We start from the raw sequence: 20,034 nt of genomic DNA, 5'->3' as shown, positions 1-20,034 counted from the left end.
CAATTTTAATAAGTATCTCAACCCCAAAACAAATTGTAGCTTTAGACATTTAAACCTCAAATATTTAGATCATTTTAAAATATGTTTTGACTGAATTGATAGGAGGATAGACAGAATGATCATTAATAAAATTCCAGATACTGTGTTAAGCCTGATGAAAATATAAGGAAATGAGAAAATCCCTACTCTCAATGACTTTACATTCTAAAGAAAAGAAGACATCCCCCACAAAAAAAAGGAGGGAGCTAGAAATTGGAGAGAAGAGTATAACTATTGGGATCAAAGCTGCTGACAAGAAGGTATGTGAAACCTGGATAATGATTCTAGCCAAGAGTGAAGAGAACATGGTGGAGACACTTATGAGGTAGTGATTGGGCCAGAAGGCCAGAAACATGAATTGGGATGGTACCATCAGGACAGTAACATGGAAGTAGATGATGGGGGGTATAGGACAGTGTTGCTGGTGAGGAATTAGAAAACATTTTCATGTTAAGAAAAATATCTGTTTACTCTAAAGGAAAAAATGTATTTATAAAATATGCCACCCTGTATTCACCAAAAAATCAACTCAGCTGATGTGAGATTCAGCCATGTCATTTTCTTACCCAATATTACCCAACTTCCCCTTCATCCTTCATCCCTCAAAAAGCATAATGCTAAAATATGATTTTTATTTTTAGAAAACCATATTCTAAGATTAAATTTTATTTCATGTGTTTTTCGATCCTGTTCAATTTATTTCATGAAAGTACTACTTTATCATGCAATATGAATTATATTTCTCCTGCAGAACCAACAGATGAGTTGAAAATAAGAAGCCACAGTACAGAACCACTACCAAAGCTGGAAAACAAAGAGAGAGGTCATCACAGGTCATCTTCCTCTAGAGAGCCAATAAAAGCTCAGGAATGGGATGGAACACCAGGACCACCAGTAACATCAAGTAGACTGGGAAGATCCTCTGTTAGTCCAACCTTGTTAGCAGGCAACAGCAGCTCAGGTAAAATAACTAATTTGACTTTTTGGAAATTTATTATGTTCTCATGAACTGGTTTCACAAAATGGTAGGTTCAAGGATCAGTCACAAATTTCTCTGAATTATTTCAAGAAATATTAGATTTATTCATTCACCTTTTTTCATTGTGCCCACCAGCAGGTGGAGTGAAGAGAAGAAGATAGGATGCAAAATGATAATTCTTTTATTTGAAGGACTCTTTAATCAATGATTTCCCCTTCCTCTGCTAATGCAATTCTCACAATCATCTCTGGCCTATGTTTCTGAGAGATTACATTATTTGTCCATGGTCATATAGAATATGTATCAGAGATTCAGATTTTCCTTACTCAAAGACCAGGCCTCTATAATCAATAGTCACACTTCTTTTTACAAAGTTACAACTTAGGGCAAAATGAAATCATTGAACTGGCCTATTCAATAAGTTGTCTTACTGTATTTCATTATTATTATTTTAAAATATCTAGTGAAGGACTCTAGCATGGATTGTATAGATCCACTGTGGAATACATATAGATTATGCAGGTGAGTGATAGGGTTCAATTCTATTAATCAGTGAAATATCTTAATGTGACAAATCATCTACTTAAAAGCTTTCAGAGTTGAAATTTAAGACTGGGAAATCAGATTGTGGTATTTGAGCCTGAGTCCACTGGCTCTGAATTCTTTGTTCTTTCATTATACCACATTCTTTCCCTCCCATATCTGAGTTCTGTCCAAATCTATATCTATATTTATCTCTATCTATATATGTAACCTTGCATAATTATAATTACTCATGTTAAAATGGATTTATAGTTACTCATTTTAAAATGGATATGAAATGACATAAGAGATTAAACATAAGCAAAGTATGACTGTTAGGAATAAAAACAGAATGGAAATGAATAAAAGATAGCAAAAGTGTAGCTGTAACCAGGCTCCTGAGATTAACTGAATATAAACATTGTGTACTGAATTTGACTCCACATTTCCTGGCAAGTAAGATAAAGATCTTAAATAACTTACAATTAGATTACCCATTCTCAAATTTAAATTCCTAATGCTTTGTCATATTAAAATATTTAATTGATAACTAGAATTGAACATTAATATAAGACGTCATATGTATTCTTTGAAATGATGAAAATAACATACTGGACCCATGTAGAGTTAACAAAGAAAATCAACAACACTTAAGCAAAAACACTCCCTGCTGCTTTCAGGTCTCCTCTCCTTTACGCTGACAAAGCTCTGAAGAAATGATCAGTCTCTTGATGTTCTTTTCAAGTGAGATACTCATTTTCATAAGCAATTAACATGAGTTTATTCTGTGATCCCCTGGCTGTGATAGAAGGTTGAACAGAATGAATCTTTGCTCTATTGAAAGATGCTTGGGGAAGTACAGATGCAAGCATCTTTTTTTGGCTGACAATGAACTTGAGACATTGCCTTCTTCAATATTTCAAAAAGGTGGTTTTTCTGATGGCCATCTTTCCTTTTGATATCATTGATGGTATCCCTTAGCAGATAGAAAGATGAATTACTGTGCTACTCCAAAACCCCAAAATTTCAAAGCATATACCTTTTGATAAGCTTTTCCTCCTTGGACAAGCATCCAAGAAGCTTTTACTAGAAACCTTTTTCACTTTAAAATGTATGAAAGCTGTATGTAAGAAATATAGTCTTTGAGAACTTAGGGACTCTAGTAATGTGAAAACTTCAAGACTATTAGAATGGCACATTTAGCCCTTGTTTTCATGCATATTTTGAGAAGTTGTAATCCTAGAGAAACTGAAGCAAGACAGAGATTGGTTTTTAATTTTTTAATGTGAAGTTTTAGACTAGTCCCCCTTGCCCCCCGCCCAGTGGGGGAGTCATATCCAAAATCATTCTAGCTCCAAGGAGCTGAGGCAGGGAACTTATATAGAATTTTATATAGGTTATCTTTATATAATTCCTTCTTTACTCCCCTGAAAATATTGGAAGTGGCATAATTCAAATTAATAGGGCATAAATATTATAATTACTTAGTCAGTCAACAAAAGCACTGAATCAAGAGCATATGTGGATGACAATAGAGAGAATTGTAATTCAAAGATGAATGTTGGATTCATATATAGGGGTATATATTCATATATATATTCGGATATAGGGGTATTAATTTTTTTTAAAATTTAAGTAGGGCAAAGTCAGATTATGGAAGACCTTGAGATCTAAGCAATGTAATGTTTAAAGATAATCAAATTATGTATATATATGTATATATATATATATATACACACACACATATATATATTATGCACAAACACATACACACATGAAATTTGTGTATGTGATTCACATGCAGATATATATATATATATATATATATATATATATATATATATACTCTATGTGTATTGTGTGAATATCCGAATATAAGCATATATATATATATATATATATATATATGCAAATCTAGCAATACTTTCAATTTACTTTTTTGACCCTTTACGTAATACTTTCATCTCTTGCTTTCCACATCTGCCCCTCAAGATAAAAGCATATCCTTGATGGGTAGTAGAGTTTTAATTCTATCAACTGCAGTTCCTTTTTGGGTATGTTTTCCCCAAATTCTTCCTGGTGATAAGCACCCAACTGTCAGTTGACTGTCTTAATATGTTATTGAATATTTCACAGCATTTGGGACATTAAAAGATATATGTACTGAGGAAGAAATAGAAAAATAGAATTACAAATATATTGTCTCAAAGTGGAACAGATTTTCTCCTCCACCACCTTATTTCCTATGGAGAACAGGCTCAGTTTAAAAGGGATTGCTATTAATTTTCAGTATAGCCTTTGGATGATTTGCCCCCTTGTGGCAGCATGTTGCAATTCAGTTGCTTGGTCTCCTCTGGTAGGCTGGTTCTGGTAGATTATTACTAGAGGCTGGGTTCTAGATTGGTTTGACCTTCCAGCATACATTGTTATGGATTTCAGTTACTGGATCTTTGCAGGCTATTTTAACCTTCTAAATATCAAAAGATTATGGTCTAGTCTTTTCTATCTCCTGTACACAGTGAGCTTGAAAATACATAAAGCAATTATTTTACTCATTTGTTCATATTCTGCTAAAGTATTTTTTTCTTTCATTTATAATAGTAATAGTACTAATTTACCATCATTTTGGTTTGTTTTGCCTAGAAAGGTTGATGGATTTCTTGGATTCATAGAATCCCAGAATTGGAAGGGAATTCAACCCACACTTCAAGAATCCTCTCCATAATAAAATTTTTAAATAGTCATCCCCATTTTGATTAAAGATCTTTTAAAATATACTCTAGGTGTGTGTATGTGTATATACACATATTTATGTGTGTATTGTATATTTTCAACTCAAATAACATTCATATGAATGTTAAATAAAATAAAATAAAATTGATAAATCCTGTTCCATAGCCAAATATAATAAAGGCTGTACATGAAAGTAAATCTTTTATAGTTTGTTTCCCTTTTATGTATATGATAAACACAACATATAGCATTCAAATATATCCTGCTAATATGTGATTCTCTTAAATGTATTGGTCATCCTACTTTTCTATTCCATCCTTTTTTTTGTTTTGTTTTGTTTTTAATGCAGTACTAACTCTCAATCTGCTTTTGTATAAATATAACTTTGGATAAATCTAACTATTAGCATTTCCCCCCACTTACAGTTAAGTGGAAAGCTTCTACTCTTTAATTCTAGTTCTAACAATAAGGATCAAGCCATGAATTGATCTTCAGGCTCAGCTAATGTGTACCACCATATACTATGTTAGATTTTGATAATTTGAGAACAAAATTGGAATCCTCCCATCTCTCAAGGAATTTCACTGGCTGAACAATTCTAATTTCTCTCCTACAAGATAAGTAATCTGATTTATATCAATATATCCATATATGGAATTATATATTATAAAGACAGTACTTTCCAATATTAAACTTTTATATAAATACTATTATTTAAATTAATATAATAAATAATGAAACCTTTTCTTAAAGCTACATATCAACTCTTTCTCCAAATGATCTTCTTAAGACATGTCACAATGATCTCAAGATTTTTCACTATCTTAATTACTTCCCCAAAATAATCTCTAGTTTATCGATGTCTTTTTTCTTGGCTCTAAATGAAGCCCTCACTAGCTTCTACAGCTTTTGCCTTCCCTAGGCTATCATTACTTAAAAGAAAAACTAATTGTTTCATACCTTGCAATCGAAAAACTATAGAGCTGAAGACAATCTGATATAACCTACTTTTCTCTTTAGTTCTAAGGCAGTGATTATTTGGTTCATCAGGGAACATTTTTTGTACTTTGCTGTGGGATTCTGCTATCAACCTTTACCCTCATTTCAAAGAACAATCAAAAGTATGTAACTTTATCATTTTGAATCAGTTGTTATAAAATAGTAAATTATTCGTTTCCCTAATTTCCTCACCCCTTTTTTTCTGTATGTGAATCTATTTAACAGGGACAAATATAATTATATCAGTTAAGTCATATAGTTATTTCAATATTCTGGGCAAAAGCTATATAATGAATATACTAAGGAAGGAAAAAAGTAAAGTCAAATTGCTCATTCATTCAACAAATGGATTCATTAAACATCTACACTTTATAAAGAACTATCCTAAGCCCCATGAACAATACAAAGATGATTAAGACATGGTTCCTTTCTGACATCTGGAAACTTGTAAAGTAGTTGTACCAGTTCTAGGAGTTAATAAAGATGAGAAAATTGAGATAATTATAATTACATATACATAAAACAAATATGTAAATTTTCTTACATCTATCAAACACTTCATGTTCTACTTAATCTAGGGTTCAAAGAATTTTCAAGCAAATAATTTCATCTCATCTTCACAACCACCTTACAAAGTAGACAGGGCAGATGTAATACCCTGTTTTATAGATAAATGAAATGAGGTTTACTAAATTCCTACAACTATGAGAACTTAGTCTATAATTACAAATAAGTTAGGATATCTGATGCTTACACAGTTCATTTCACCAAAACAAATAGTTTTTCCAAGTAACCGATGATTGTTCCCCCTACCTGAGGAGGGCACTCACTTTTTGCTCATTATTGATAAAACTATGTAATGTGTAAGCTCTTTGATTGTCCCTGTTTTACTCTTTACATATCTAGAATTTAGCACAGTGAATTACACATAGTACATGCTTAATATGTGCTTGTTGACTTGGTCCACATGGACATTGAACCCATTAGCATGTTTTTTTGCCAACTCAAGTAAATCATTGAATTTCTCAGGATTTATTATGCAATAAAATACTTCATGTTCCACACTTGGTTGCAAATTCCTTGTATTATAGCAGTATTTTGCTCCCGTGTATACAAGGGCAAGTTGCATATGGAAATAGATTTAGAAAAATGTTAAAAGTTCAATTCAAAAAAGGAGAAGGGCATGAAATAGAACAATTCTTTCACATTGATGCCATCATGTAAGTAATACAACAAAGCATATTGGGGAAAAAATTTGAGAGGATAAAAGCAATGCAATAATAAAGTTTTCTTTTAGTGCAAATTTCTTGTATGTTTTACCTTAGGACATAATTCTGTCACAGGGCCATGTCTAACACTTGCATTATTATAGATTTTTCAGTCATATCATTTGGGAAGGTTAGATCTAGAAGTTGACAAATAAAGTAGTTGACTAGCTACAATGAAATGATAATTTAAAAAATAGGTCCATTCACTTTTAGAGGTAGGAAATTCTACTTTGTATAGGATAGTGTAAATATTTATATTATGACAAATTAAGGGAAAGCTAAAAGCTTCAGGGAAATGGTGACTCATAGGGGAGTCAGTGTTTAGGCCAAGCCAGTGTGTACCAGTTTCTTGACTGAATTCTGTCATTAGCTGAATTTAAAGGAAACCCTGCTATATAAAGGAAGAGGCACCCATTAGCCATTGAAAAACTAAAAGCCTGTTTCTTATGCTACAATCAGGTGAATATATATGTTCAGGAATGACAAACTCATAACGCAGACCCAAAGGAGTAGATTATAACAAATATTTTTTTACTGCCATTTCCTGTACAAGGTGTCCCCTGCAATTGAGTGAAAAACCTACCTCCTTATTTCTCCTACTTTGTTCCCCTCCTATTCACTGGCTTTTTAAGTCACAATTTACTTGATGATTGGTCATTGTTTTATATCTTCCTGCTGTGAAGTACAAAGAAAGACAATATTTATTTGATTAGACTTCATAAACAAGTAATATAATAAATCATTAATGTTCTGAATGATTATAGGCCAAAAGAAAAAGATTGGAATGATTGCAAACTAACTTGTGATCCTAAAAATTTCTAGTATTTATGTAGCACTTTAGGACTGGCAAAGCACTTAACATGTATTAGCTCATTTCATTTTCATACCGCCCTATGGGATAAGTGGTTTTATTAGCCCCATTTTACATAAAAGAAAACTGACTTTCCCAGTATCACATAGCCAGTAAATATCAGAACAGTTTTCCTACCTCCAAGTCCAAAATTTTATTCATTGCACTGCAGTTTCTAACCAGCTAAGTCATCATAATTCCCAATTATTACAAGTTTTATTATTCATTTCATTATAAACAGACACTTGGTTGCTTTATTTCTCTGAAAATTGTTAGGTGTCCTTCATCAGGTTGCAAATTCCTTGTGCAATAACTTTATTCAGTTTCTATGTGCTCTAAAGAAGATTTCACATTGGAATAGACTTAGAAAAGGTTGAAGAAAAGGAGAGAAGGGAGAGAGTAATGGAGCAATGCTTATAAAAGTTAAAGACAGAGAGACAAAAAGAGTTAATACAGGTATCATAGCAAATTAATTTAGCTGTCCTAAATTTTTATTATCCGTAAATTAGAACGAAATCTTTCTAAAGTTGCTGCACATTTTGTTAAATGACAACTACTAACTACATTAGATTCCCCTACTAGTATAAGCAAGAAAAACACTTCATGAATTACCTTTACTTTATTATTCTCAGGAGAGACACTGTTCAACTCTTCTTCTCTGCCTCTAATGTCCTCTTTGTTCAGTGTTGCCAAGATTTGCCCAGACTGAGTGTTCTTTGAATTCTATGAATTCATTGTTTATGCTAACCACATGTGACAGAGTCAAAATGAATTCTTCTATCCCACAAATCTGTCCTGATATCTTTAAAAGGCACCAACAGTAGAGAACACATAGAGTCATAAGATGGGATAAGAAAAATGATAGAACCCCAAACCATTGTTTCTCATGAATTCTAGAGCACTTATTTTGTGTTTTATGCCTATTCCTTCTAATAGGGCATTTAACATTTTTCATGTCAGAGATCTCTTTGGCAATCCAGTGAAACCTAGAGAGCCTGTCTCAAAAACAGTTTTTTAATGTATAAAATAAAATAAAGGCAACCAATTATATGAAAATACTCTCATCATAATGTCTTTATACACATATATGCCCATATGTGTATACACTATGTGATTTTTTTGGAGTTCACAAATTCCAAATTAAGAATATCTATTCTGCATGAATTTAGGAGAACTTATAGAATAATTGGATGGTAATTATTATCATTGTAGCTTATTCCCTTACACCCTAAATTTTTTCTAAGTGAGATCAACTGTTGAAATAAATTCAGTGAAGGACAATTTCATACCCTATCAAGGAGTATTTAGTTTCTGAAGTTCTAAATGAGACTCATATGAATTTTCTCTCCTGGAGATAGCTCTATAAATAAGAAGTTTGACAAAAATATTCCAGCCCCATGAATGTGAATGTCCTTTCTTTAGTTCCTAAAACTTTGAACTTCCTCCAAAATCCTTGCTTTTATGTTCACCAAATCACTGTTACCTTTTAAAAATGTGAAAAACATCCTAAATACCACAGAACTAATAATAGCTCTTTAATGTTTACTATGGGAAGGATAAAAAGATTGAGACTAGAAAACTGTAACCCCTAAATAACTCAATGTCTAGTTCATTTTAGTGAACTCCAGAGTTTCAGATGTCTTTTTTAAACCAGGAAACTTTTTGCCAGAGTTTTCAACAAATAACAAAATAAATGGATGTGAGTTTTCTTTTTCCTCTTGGATTCTTCCCTTCTTCTGTGACTCTTCTGTAGGAGAGGTAAAAATGATAAAGATATACAAATAAGAGTAAGTAAGGGTGGAAAAGCAAAATGTTTCAATCATTCAGCTAACAATCAAGATATTTTAAATGACCATAAGAATTGAAATTTTCATTCCATATTTTATCTCTGAATAAAAGGATAAAATTTAGTATTGAAAGAGACCTAAAGAAATATCTAATTCGATGAGATAAAAAATTTAAAACTCATAAGATCTTATAATTCATCTAATCCAACTCCTTTTAATACATAAGAAAAAATGAGCCAAGAGAGATACAGTAATTTATGCACTTTCTCCAGGCAGAGGGTTCTAATTCAAGTACCATGACTGCCAAGATCAGTATTCTTTCTACTAGAAGTAACCCAAACCTGTTTATTCTGCAATGCAACTATGATAGAGGGAGTTACTTTCTCACAGTAACAAATGTAGTGTCAAAGAAAAAGGAAAAAAATATAAGCATGGTATTTGGGACATAAGGTTCCCAGAAATAATTTTAATTAATTTATGCTTATAGAGGGATATGAAAATGAGTACTTTCTACATATATTTGAAAAATCTTGCTAATACTGACATTTTGGAATCACAAATGATTCCTAAACAAACAACCAAAAATTAAATACAAATTTACCATGTGATAGAACATAATAAGCAAGCTTAGAAAAAGTAACAGTATCTATTTATCAAACAACTATGGTTACTTTAAAATATCTGTATACTCTACAGATCCATCTAAGCCATCCAATTTGCTTAGGTATAAATATAGCAATTATTTGAAACAAATTAAGGCATTTTCCTTACTCTTAAAAACCATTCTTAAAAATTGGGTATAGGGGTATCTACATGGTGCAGTAGATAGAGTAGATAGCCCTGAAGTCAGGAGGACCTGAGTTCAAATCTGGTATCAGACACATAATGTTTCCTAGTTGTGTGACCCTAGAAAAGTCTTGGGTATAGTTTCCAAAAAGAAAGTGATCAACACACAAAAAGGGAAAAGAAGAAAAAGGAAAATATCAGCCCATTAGAAAGGGAAAAGAAGAAAAAGGGGGAAAAAGAAATAGAGTTATTGAGGTTGTTGGTGGTTTTTAAATGGAGAGAGGACAACAGAAGGAAGACTTAAAAGAAACATAGACAAGTAAAACAGTTTTGAAAGCTACACTCGAACTTTTTATATATATAAAACAAAAGCAAACTAGATATAATAGAATTGGGCAGGGTTATATGCAATCATTTTGTTATCCCAAGTATATATGGAAAAGTCCATTTTATTTAAAAAAAATTAAGATCATATTAAAAATATTTAATAAGCTTTCTATGTTTCGAAATGCATACTAAGAGACTTTACAACATTCACCTTTCTGTTACAAATTTTTCTCCCTCTCCTCCCTTAACCTCTCCCATAGACAACCACCAATTTAATATAGATTAAACAAGTACAATTCTTCCAGATATATTTCCATATTTGCCATGCTGCACATGAAAAATCAGATCAAAAGATAAAAGAAAAAAAAAGAAATAACAAGAAAAAAGTAAAAATACTATGCTTTGATCCACATTCACTCTCCATAGTTCTCTGTCTGGAATTCTTTCCATCACTATTTTATTGGAATTGCTTTGAATCACCTTATTGTTGAAAAGAGTTTAGTTTATCACAGTTGATCATCATATAAACTTGTTTCTGTGTATAATGTTTTCTTGGTTCTACTCACTTCATTTAGCATCAATTAATGCAATTCTTTCCAGGTTTTTCTCAAATCAGCCTGCTTGTCATTTTTTATAGAACTATAACATTGAAAACATTTATTAATGTGGAGTAAGAATTTATTGGAGGGAATACTTTTCCCAGAATTTAAATTAAGTGCTGATGGAATTTTCTTCATTTGAGTAACTCTGGAAAGAATTTTAGAGTGGAGTACATATTCTTTTCTCTTAGAATTATATATATTTTTAATATGGCCTTAGTATACTTCCACAATGGTTGAATTTGATTTAGACCTTTTTGATTACAAATTCTGCATTCATTTGAACACAACACACTATTTCTTTATTTCATATTGAAAATTTGATCTTTAACATCTGGGTAGATTCCAGCCTCTTTCAAATGCCTTCCATGTTATCTCAAGTGCTATTTGCTATCTGCCTGACTCACGTTCAGTGTTTTTGTCAATGTCAAGTACATTTTCCAATATTCAAAGCAACCTTCCTTTGCCTTTCATGTACACTGGAAGCTTGATGGACACTGATTAGAAATTTCCACTAGCACAATTGACTTTGAAACTCACAATACTTCTGTTAGCCTCTGAAAAGAGTGCAATAAAAAAGAAGGTGACAAAAGGACCTACCTCATCTGAGTATGATAAATTTCAATTCTTTGATGTTAGATGAAAGTATTGTTTTAGGGAAGGCTAATCTCATAACTGAGCACACACCTTGAGTGCATACATGCTCCTTTGCTTTTACTTATGGAAAGCAAAGACAACTTAGAATCAGGTGCAGTAGCAATGAAGGCTTTAAAGATTTAATTGTGTGCAGTACTAAATGAGATAATAAGGATTTCACATTCCCCTTATAGTAAGGATCAAAAATTTTCTGTGCTTATCATTATAGACAAAAGACAAAATTTAATATTCAGGGAAGCACAGTGACCATATACATGAACATTAAATTGTAGCATTAACCAAATATGTCATCACTAACTGCTTCTTTTTCCCCCATACTCTCTTTGATGATTTAATCATCTCATTTGAATTATACCATCATCTTAATGCACATGATTCTCATCTGTTTTTCTTATTCTATTTGTCTCATCCTTTTCTCTTTTCTGATCTTCCAGTTTCTTATCTCCAGCTGCCTATGAGACATCTAGAATTGGATATCTTTCAAACATCTTAAACTTAGGAAATCCAAAATTGAATTCAATATCTTTCTGTTGGAAGCATCCTCTCTTCCTAATGTCCTTATGTTATCAAGTTTTCCATCCAGTCACACAGGCTCTGAACCCCCAGAGATCAGTCTCAATTCCTCATGCTAACTCCTTGTAACCAGCCAGTTGAGTTCAATTTTTCATCACCTTATTCTGAGATTATTGTAATAGATTAAAATCTATCTCCATTCCAGTCTATCATCTTCAACTAAGGTTCATTCAACTCAGCTGTCAAATTGAGTTTCCAAATGCACAAGTTTTATCATGTCAATCCATTTTTAATCAAATCCAATGGTTCTCTGTTAACTTTGGAAGATTCCCCAAGGACAGACTAGGTAGCCAAGACTATTTAATTTCTTTTAACTTTATTAAAAGCCACACCCTACTGCTGCTAGTATGCTAGAGTTGTATCACAAGACTAAATTGACCTTCCAGAAAGGAATGAATTGTCATTTCTGTCTTGGGTGATGTTGTGGTGCTGGAGCTTATAGGCTCAGTGTAATCACAAAACAGTGTAGTATTGGTATGTCTATTATGTGCTTAGACCCATCCCCCAAAGTGCATTTTTAACGTAATAGTGTGAAATTAGTGGTTAATGTGTTAGGTCTGCTGTTTCTACTCCTTTCCATTATCCTCTAGGACTTCAGAAGCTTTTCATAGAAACATAATTTTTGAACTGGAAAGGACCTTAGAGATCATTGAGATCAAGCCTATCATTTTACAATTGAGGAAACTAGGATTGAGAGGGATTATGGGATTTAACCAGTCTTACTTTGTGGATTTATTAATTCACTTTTTAATCTCAAGTCCACCCAAAAGATACCAGGAAAGTGTCTCTGTATGTGTGTGTGTAGATGATGATGATGATGATGATGATGATGATGATGATGATAATGATGATGACTATTCCAGAACTTTTGGGATTACCCAGAACCTAATAGCTACCACTATAAAAGAATAGAAGGACCTGGACTTTTATATTTTGAAGGGCAAAGAGGCTTGAATTACAGTAAAAAAAAAATCAACTATTGAGCAAAATTAAATATTATCTTTCATGGGAAAAGATGAGCATTAGTGAAACACGTGGATTTCGTTTATTTTTGATGGAAAAAAAACAGCTGAACAGAAAATTTTATCTTCAAATATAGAACTCAAAAGAAGCATTAAAAGGTTAAAAGTAAAGAGAAAAGCAGGTTAAAAAGTTTACATCCCTATCTGGAAATATGATGTGTTTAACTATTGAGAATTTATCAGGGTATTAGGATATAGTATAATTTGACTTTATTGTGAAGATATAAAAAAAGAAATTGGGGTGAAAAGGGAATTGTACTGGAAGAAGAGGAAAGGGGAGGTAAAATGAAATAAATTACATGAAGAGGCAAAAAAGGCCTATTAAAATTGAGGGAAAAAGGGGCAGGGGAAAATTACTATGTGAACCCTAATCTCATCAGACTTGACTCAAAAAGAGAATATCAGAAATATTTAGTTTGATAGAATAACTTGTTTCACCGTGTAGGAAAATAAAAAGGGAAAGGGGAAAGGAAAGGGGAAGGCTAATAGAAAGGAAAAAAGAAGTAGAATGGAAAAGAGATAAGAACTGGGAGAAAGGATATGAAAAAGCAGAGCAGATTAAAGGAGGTGGTGGTCAGAAGTAAAAAAAATGGTGAGAAGAGAAAGGGAAAAGGAAAAAGAAAACTAACTTGGGAAAAATAAAATGACAGGAAATTGAGAGTTAATTTTAACTGCAAATGTGAATGGGATAAATGCTCCCATAAAACAAAAGAAGGTAGCAAATTCGTTTAAAAGTCAGAATCTTACAATATATTGTTTACAAGCAACACATTTAAAGAAGAATAATACATGAAGACTAAGGGTAGAGTACTTGATCAGTGGAATAGGTTAGGTTCACAGGACAAAATAGTCAATGACTATAGTAATGTAATGTTTGACAAACCCAAAGGCCCCAGCTTTTGGGATAGAACTCACTATTTGACAAAAACTGCTGGGAAAATTAGAAATTAATATAGCAGAAACTAGGCATTGATCCACACCTAATATCATATATCAAGATAAGGTGGAAATGGGTTCATGATTTAGACATAAAGAGTGATATTATAAGCAAATTAGAAGAATAAAGGATAGTTTGCCTTTCAGATGTGTGGAGAAGGAAGAAAGTTGTGGCCAAAGAAGAACTGAAGTTCATTATTGAACACAAAATAGATAAGTTATTTAATATTAAGTTTTGAGAATATTAAGTTAAAAAGTTTTTGTATAAACAAAATTAATGAAGACAAGATTAGAAAGGAAGCAATAAATTGGGAAAACATTTTTATTGTCAAGGGTTCTAATAAAGAATACTTCATTTCTAAAATATATAGAGAATTGATTTAAATTTATAAGAATTCAAGCTATTCTCCAATTGATAAATGTTGAAAGGATACAAACAGACAATTTTCAGATGAAGAAATTAAAACCATTTCTAGTCATTTCAAAAAAATCCTTGAAGTGATTATTGATCAGAGAAATTAAAACAACTCTGAGGTATTACTACATATCTCTCAGATTAGTTAAGATGACAGGAAAAGATAATGATAAATGTTGAAGAGGGTGTGGGAAAAATGGGACACTAATACATTGTCGGTGGAGTTGCGAACTGATTCAACCATTCTGAAGAGCAATATAGAACTATGCCCAAAGGGCTATCAAACTATACATATTCTTTGATCCAGCAATGTCTCTACTTGGCTTGTATCCCAAAAAGATAATAAAAAAGGGAAAAGCACTCACATGTGCAAAAAATGTTTGTAGTAGTCCTTTTTGTAGTGGCCAGGAACTGGAAAGTGAGTGGAAACTAAGTGGATAACCATCAGTTGGAGAATGGCTGAATAAGTTATGGTGTATGAATGTAATGGAGTGTTATTGTTCTATAAAAAAAAAGGATCAGCAGGATACTTTCAGAAAGGCCTGGAGAGGCTTACATGAACTGATGTTAAGCGAAGTGAGTACAACCAAGAGAACATTGTATACAGCAACAACAAGATTATGTGATGATCAGCTCTGAGGGACATGGACCTTTTCAACAATGGGCTAATTCAAAACAATTCCAATAGACTTGTGATGGAAAGAATCATGTGCATACAGAAAGATTACTATGAGGAATGACTGTGGCTCAAAACATAGTATTTTCACTTTTTTGTTGTTTGCTTGTTTTTTTTTTTCTCATTTTTTCCTATTTTTGATCTAATTTTTCTCATGCAACATGATAATTTTGGAAACATGTATAGAAGAATTGCAGATGTTTAACATAGATTATTTGCTTCTAAGGGAAGAAGTGGGAGGAAGGGAGGGAAAATTTGGAATATAAGATTTTGTAAGAGTGAATGTTGAAAGCTATTTATAGATATATTTTGAAAATAAAAAGCAAGATACATATATTTAAAAGTCTCTGACCTAAGGAAATTTACAATTTATCTAAGACATAATGTAGATATAGGTAATATATAGAAAATATATGAAAAGTAGGTGAAAGTTTGCTTTTAGAAGCTTGTTATGAGAATATGAAGGATGAGAATCAAAAAAGATGCAGAAAGTAAAGCTTAAGATGAACATTGTGGGGGAAATGGGATTCTAAAAGATAGAGATGAAGAAAAAATATATTTTCTACATGGGTTAAGGGCAAGAAGATAGGATGTATAGAATAACAAGAGAACCAGTTTGGCTGGACCAAGGCTTCTTAAATTTTTCCCCACTTGCAACCCATTTCTAGTAGAGAAAGTTTTATATGATCCTAGGTATAAAGATTTATAAAATAGTCATACAAATCAATCTGTATGCTCAGTTTGTTCACCTGCCTCACAAAATTGTTGTGAGGATCAAATGAAACTTCTTATCCTAAATTGAATTGTTTTCTCTACACTATAGCCTTTCATGTGATCATCAAGGAAAGCGAATGGAAAAAAAAAGTCTTTGTTTTGTGACACTGTTGATCAGATTTGTTGTGGGATATGTCCTTTTACTTCCTTCATATACTTAGTCACATCAGCTCCCAGTCTGTTCTTGGAAGTAGGAAAGCAGAGTAAATGAATCAGCTCTGTGATCTCATATGGCAAAAGACACTCACTTCATTAACTCAATTGGTAATGTTTTCAGCCATAATGCTGAACAGAACCTTGTAGGGAATGCACATCATTTACCTCTGATTTCTTGGACTAGGACTGAATTTTCTATGTCTAAATGAGAATCTTCAGTGCTAGGATTCCTAGGTAACATCAGGCAGAGCATCTCACTCTAGAATTGTGATGAAAATTTGATATGATACTTTCTGAAGAGACAGGTGGTATACCAAGGTAAATGTGCATTTATGATACCTAGTGTTAGAAAGTTACAAATTATATTGATATCTCTATCTTTAATATTGTGAACTTGTAAAACCACCTTTCTCTATCTGGTCTTGTAAATACTTCAGATTCACTAAAGGGTAATAATGCATTAAATATCTCAAGAAAAAAAGGTTCAATTTCCATCCTTGTACTAGTTAACTTCAGCATATGCCTTCCACCAGTAATTTACTGTTATTCCTATCTTTTCATCACCAGTTCCCTTTTTACATGGGGTAGTGATAGTCCTTGATTTACTAACCAGGCTTGGGGAAAAAAATAAGCATTACAGAAGATGCTTGAACAGGGGATGACATTTAGCAAATATTGTTTTTAATATGATTTCCTGACTTCAGTATACAGGAAAAATTTGGAAGAATAGAAGTTCACCTGAGGAAACCAAGAGCTATATACTGTTGCAGTAATTTGGGAGAAATGTGGAATGAACTGGATTTAAATTGTAGCAGGGAGAATGTAGAGAAAAGAACAAATTGGAGAGACACTTTTTAGATATAGATCAATGCAGGCAAAGAAAGGTTGAAATAATTGTGACTGCAAGGTTTTTAGGTTTTATTTTTTCTGAGGCAATTGGGGTTAAGTAACTTGCCCAGGGTCACACAGCCAGGAAGTGTTATGTGTCTGAGGCCAGATTTGAACTCAGGTCCTCCTGACTTCAAGACTGGTACTCTATCCACTACACCATCGAGTTGCCCCTGCAAGGTTTTGAATCCAGGTGCTTGAGAAAACAGGCATAGCATAGATATAAATAGGCAATGAACAATTGAAAATTAAGGAATAAAGTCAAAGATAAAGGGATAGATTTGGAAGTCATTGGCATAATGATGGGCAAATGTTGGAATGAGAGTGGGTAAGTTAATTCTTTAAGGGTATGAAGGTAATTATGTACTGTTTTAGTTTTCTTCAATCAAGATTTGTTATTTAATTATTTGGAGTACTCCCTCCATATAATGTAGAAGTCCCTCCACTCATCAGTTATCAAAAGCAGCAGTTAATTATCTATCACTCATAGTCTTAAAACTTGCCTGAAACACTCTTGGAAGTCCCAAAAGCCATAAGTATGAGATTCTCTTTTCAGTTGGTAGAGATCAGTGTCAATGCCCCTGCATGACAATCTAGGTGGGACTTGGTGAAAGAAAGAGAGAGGAGAGATCAAATATCTTCAGTTTCTGGAATATCTTCTAGTCTTTTAAGTCTTTTAAATCCTGTAGTCTTTGGGGGGTTTGCCTTGGCATACTGAGAGGTTGTAACCTAACTGGAGTGGAAAGCAGTAAAATTTCCAATACTTGAACACAACTTTGCTTTTTTTCACATTTTAATAGCTTATTACTTTCCCCAATACATGCAAAGATAGTTTTCAATATTCACCTTTGCACAATCTTGTATTCTAGTTTTTCTCTTCCTTTCCACTCCATCTCTCACACACAGCAAACAATTTGATACAGGTTAAACGTGTAATTCTTCTAAACATATTTCCAAGAAAAAATCAGATAAAAAGGTGAAAGGAAAAAACAAACAAGCAAACAGCAACAAATAAGCTGAAAATACTATGCTTTGATCCATATTCATTATCCATAGTTCTCTCTGGATATGGATGGCTCATTCCATCACAAGTTTATGGAAATTACCTCAAATCACCTCATTGCTGAAAAAAAAGCCAAGTCCATCACAATTGATCATCACATAATCTTGTTGCTGTGTACAATGTTCTCTTTTGTTGAACCCAACTTTAATTGAAACTATTCCAAAGTATTCTTGTTTTCATATTGACCCTCGCACAATACTATGCTGCCTCTCTCCTTTTGATCACCACAGGACTAAAGAGTACATTATTTAAAAAATCTTCCCAATTAAAAGGGAGTAAAGCAGGAAACAGGCATTTATTAAACCTTTTATCACGTACCAGCCAAAGTAGGTTAAGTGATGCTAAGACAAAACAAACAAAAATAATTAACATCCTTAAGAAAGTTAAAATGGGGGAAGAATGCTGGACCTTGAGAATAATGCAGACTCTGAAATTTCCATTTCTAGGTTTCCCTGAGTCTTATGTTTTTCATTTTATAGTTCTCACTCAGTTCTGGACATTTAATCTGGAATATCTGAAATTCTCTATTCCATTAAAGAACCATTTCCTCTCTCCTATAGTATTATTCTCATCTTTATATAAAAAAGTTTTTTTTGGTAATAAGCCCAAAATGATTTTGAACTTTTTAAATATTGTATTCCAAGCTCTTCTCTCATTTAAAAGAGAAATCCCAGGGCTTGTGTAAGACTGACATTGATTCCTTGGAAGTAATCATCTTTATTTCTGGTGCTTGCAATATTTTTAATTTGACTTGGAATCCCTGAAATATGGCTGGAATAATGAATTTTGAGATATTTTATTTTGAGCTTTCCTTTCAAGAGATGATTAGTAGATTCATCATATTTTCACTTCCCCTCCCCCCCCAATCGGTCTGAGAAATCAGGGAAATTCATAAATTTTTCATTTCTGATTTTTTGAAATATAGCATTTAGGTCTCTTAAAAATGGTATTCAGTTAGTCTGAAAACTTTCCCTGTCCTGTTTTCCAGGTTAGTTGTTTTTGCACCATATATTTATATATATATATATATATATATATATACATATATATATATATATATATATATATTTACTTTTTCAGTCTTTTGGTTAAAGTTTACAACTTTCTATTCTAAGATATTTGTTAAACTCTTGTTTCAATTTTAATGCATTCATATAATGTATTTTTGAAAATTCATTTCATCATTTGAATTTCTGATTTTAGTTTTTAGACATATTTTTCTTCAACAATGGATTGGGTGTGTATATGTGGGTGTGTGTGCATGTGCATGCATGAGCACGCGTGTGCATGTGTGTGTGTGTGTGTTTGTTTATTAAAATACTTAGGGAGATTGGTCATTTTATCCCATCTTTAGTTTTCTACTTGGAATTGTGTATAACAATCAGTTTCTGACTCCTACTTTGTCTCAACATGACTCAGCTGTATTCTTGTTTGAGGATCATAATGCTATATTGCCAAGATTCTTTTTTTTTTTTTCATCCCAGATCTGGAGAGAGAGAGAGAGAGAGAGAGAGAGAGAGAGACTTTCAATCTTAGTACAATTTCAATCTTAGTTATTAACCTACAAGACATTTTTTGGGGGAGGGGGATACTGCTCTTGCTGCCTATAGACACAGAGCCTTGAAGGTATATGAGTCTCTGACTGGTCATGTTAGAGTTTATAGTGTTGTTTGTCTGAAGTACTACTGACTTTCTGAAAGATTTCTTATTACCCATATGCTTCTAACTGTTTACTGTGGGTGATTCTGGAATAGTCACTTACTGTAATTTTTATTGAATTTCTTGATAATTTCTTATGGTAATTTAAAGTTTTTTTTCTGTAATAGGTATATAGGAGCTGAGCTGTTTTAATTCAATTTAGCAGACATCTTTTGTCAGAAGTCTCCAGATCAAACATTAAAATGCATTATGCTTATTTGACTTAAAGTTCAAAGAAAATATCTGGGATATCCTTCCCAATGTACAGCAAAGAAGCCCTAGACTCA

At 32.6% G+C, this 20,034-nt stretch overlaps 1 protein-coding gene across 1 annotated transcript in view; it reads left to right on the top strand.

Moving 5' to 3' along the window:
- Positions 1-20,034, top strand: part of NYAP2 (neuronal tyrosine-phosphorylated phosphoinositide-3-kinase adaptor 2) — a 298,614-nt gene that overhangs the window by 226,455 nt on the left and 52,125 nt on the right. Inside the window, exon 6 of the mRNA XM_031957951.1 lies at positions 791-1,000. Within this exon, the coding sequence (XP_031813811.1) occupies positions 791-1,000 (210 nt within the window). The remainder of the gene's footprint in view (positions 1-790; positions 1,001-20,034) is intronic.

The sequence above is a fragment of the Sarcophilus harrisii genome, chromosome 3 (assembly GCF_902635505.1).
Source record: "Sarcophilus harrisii chromosome 3, mSarHar1.11, whole genome shotgun sequence".
Taxonomy (NCBI): Eukaryota; Metazoa; Chordata; class Mammalia; order Dasyuromorphia; family Dasyuridae; genus Sarcophilus; species Sarcophilus harrisii.
Note: the sequence above shows the minus strand (reverse complement) of the source record. Positions and strands in the feature narration are given on the sequence as shown.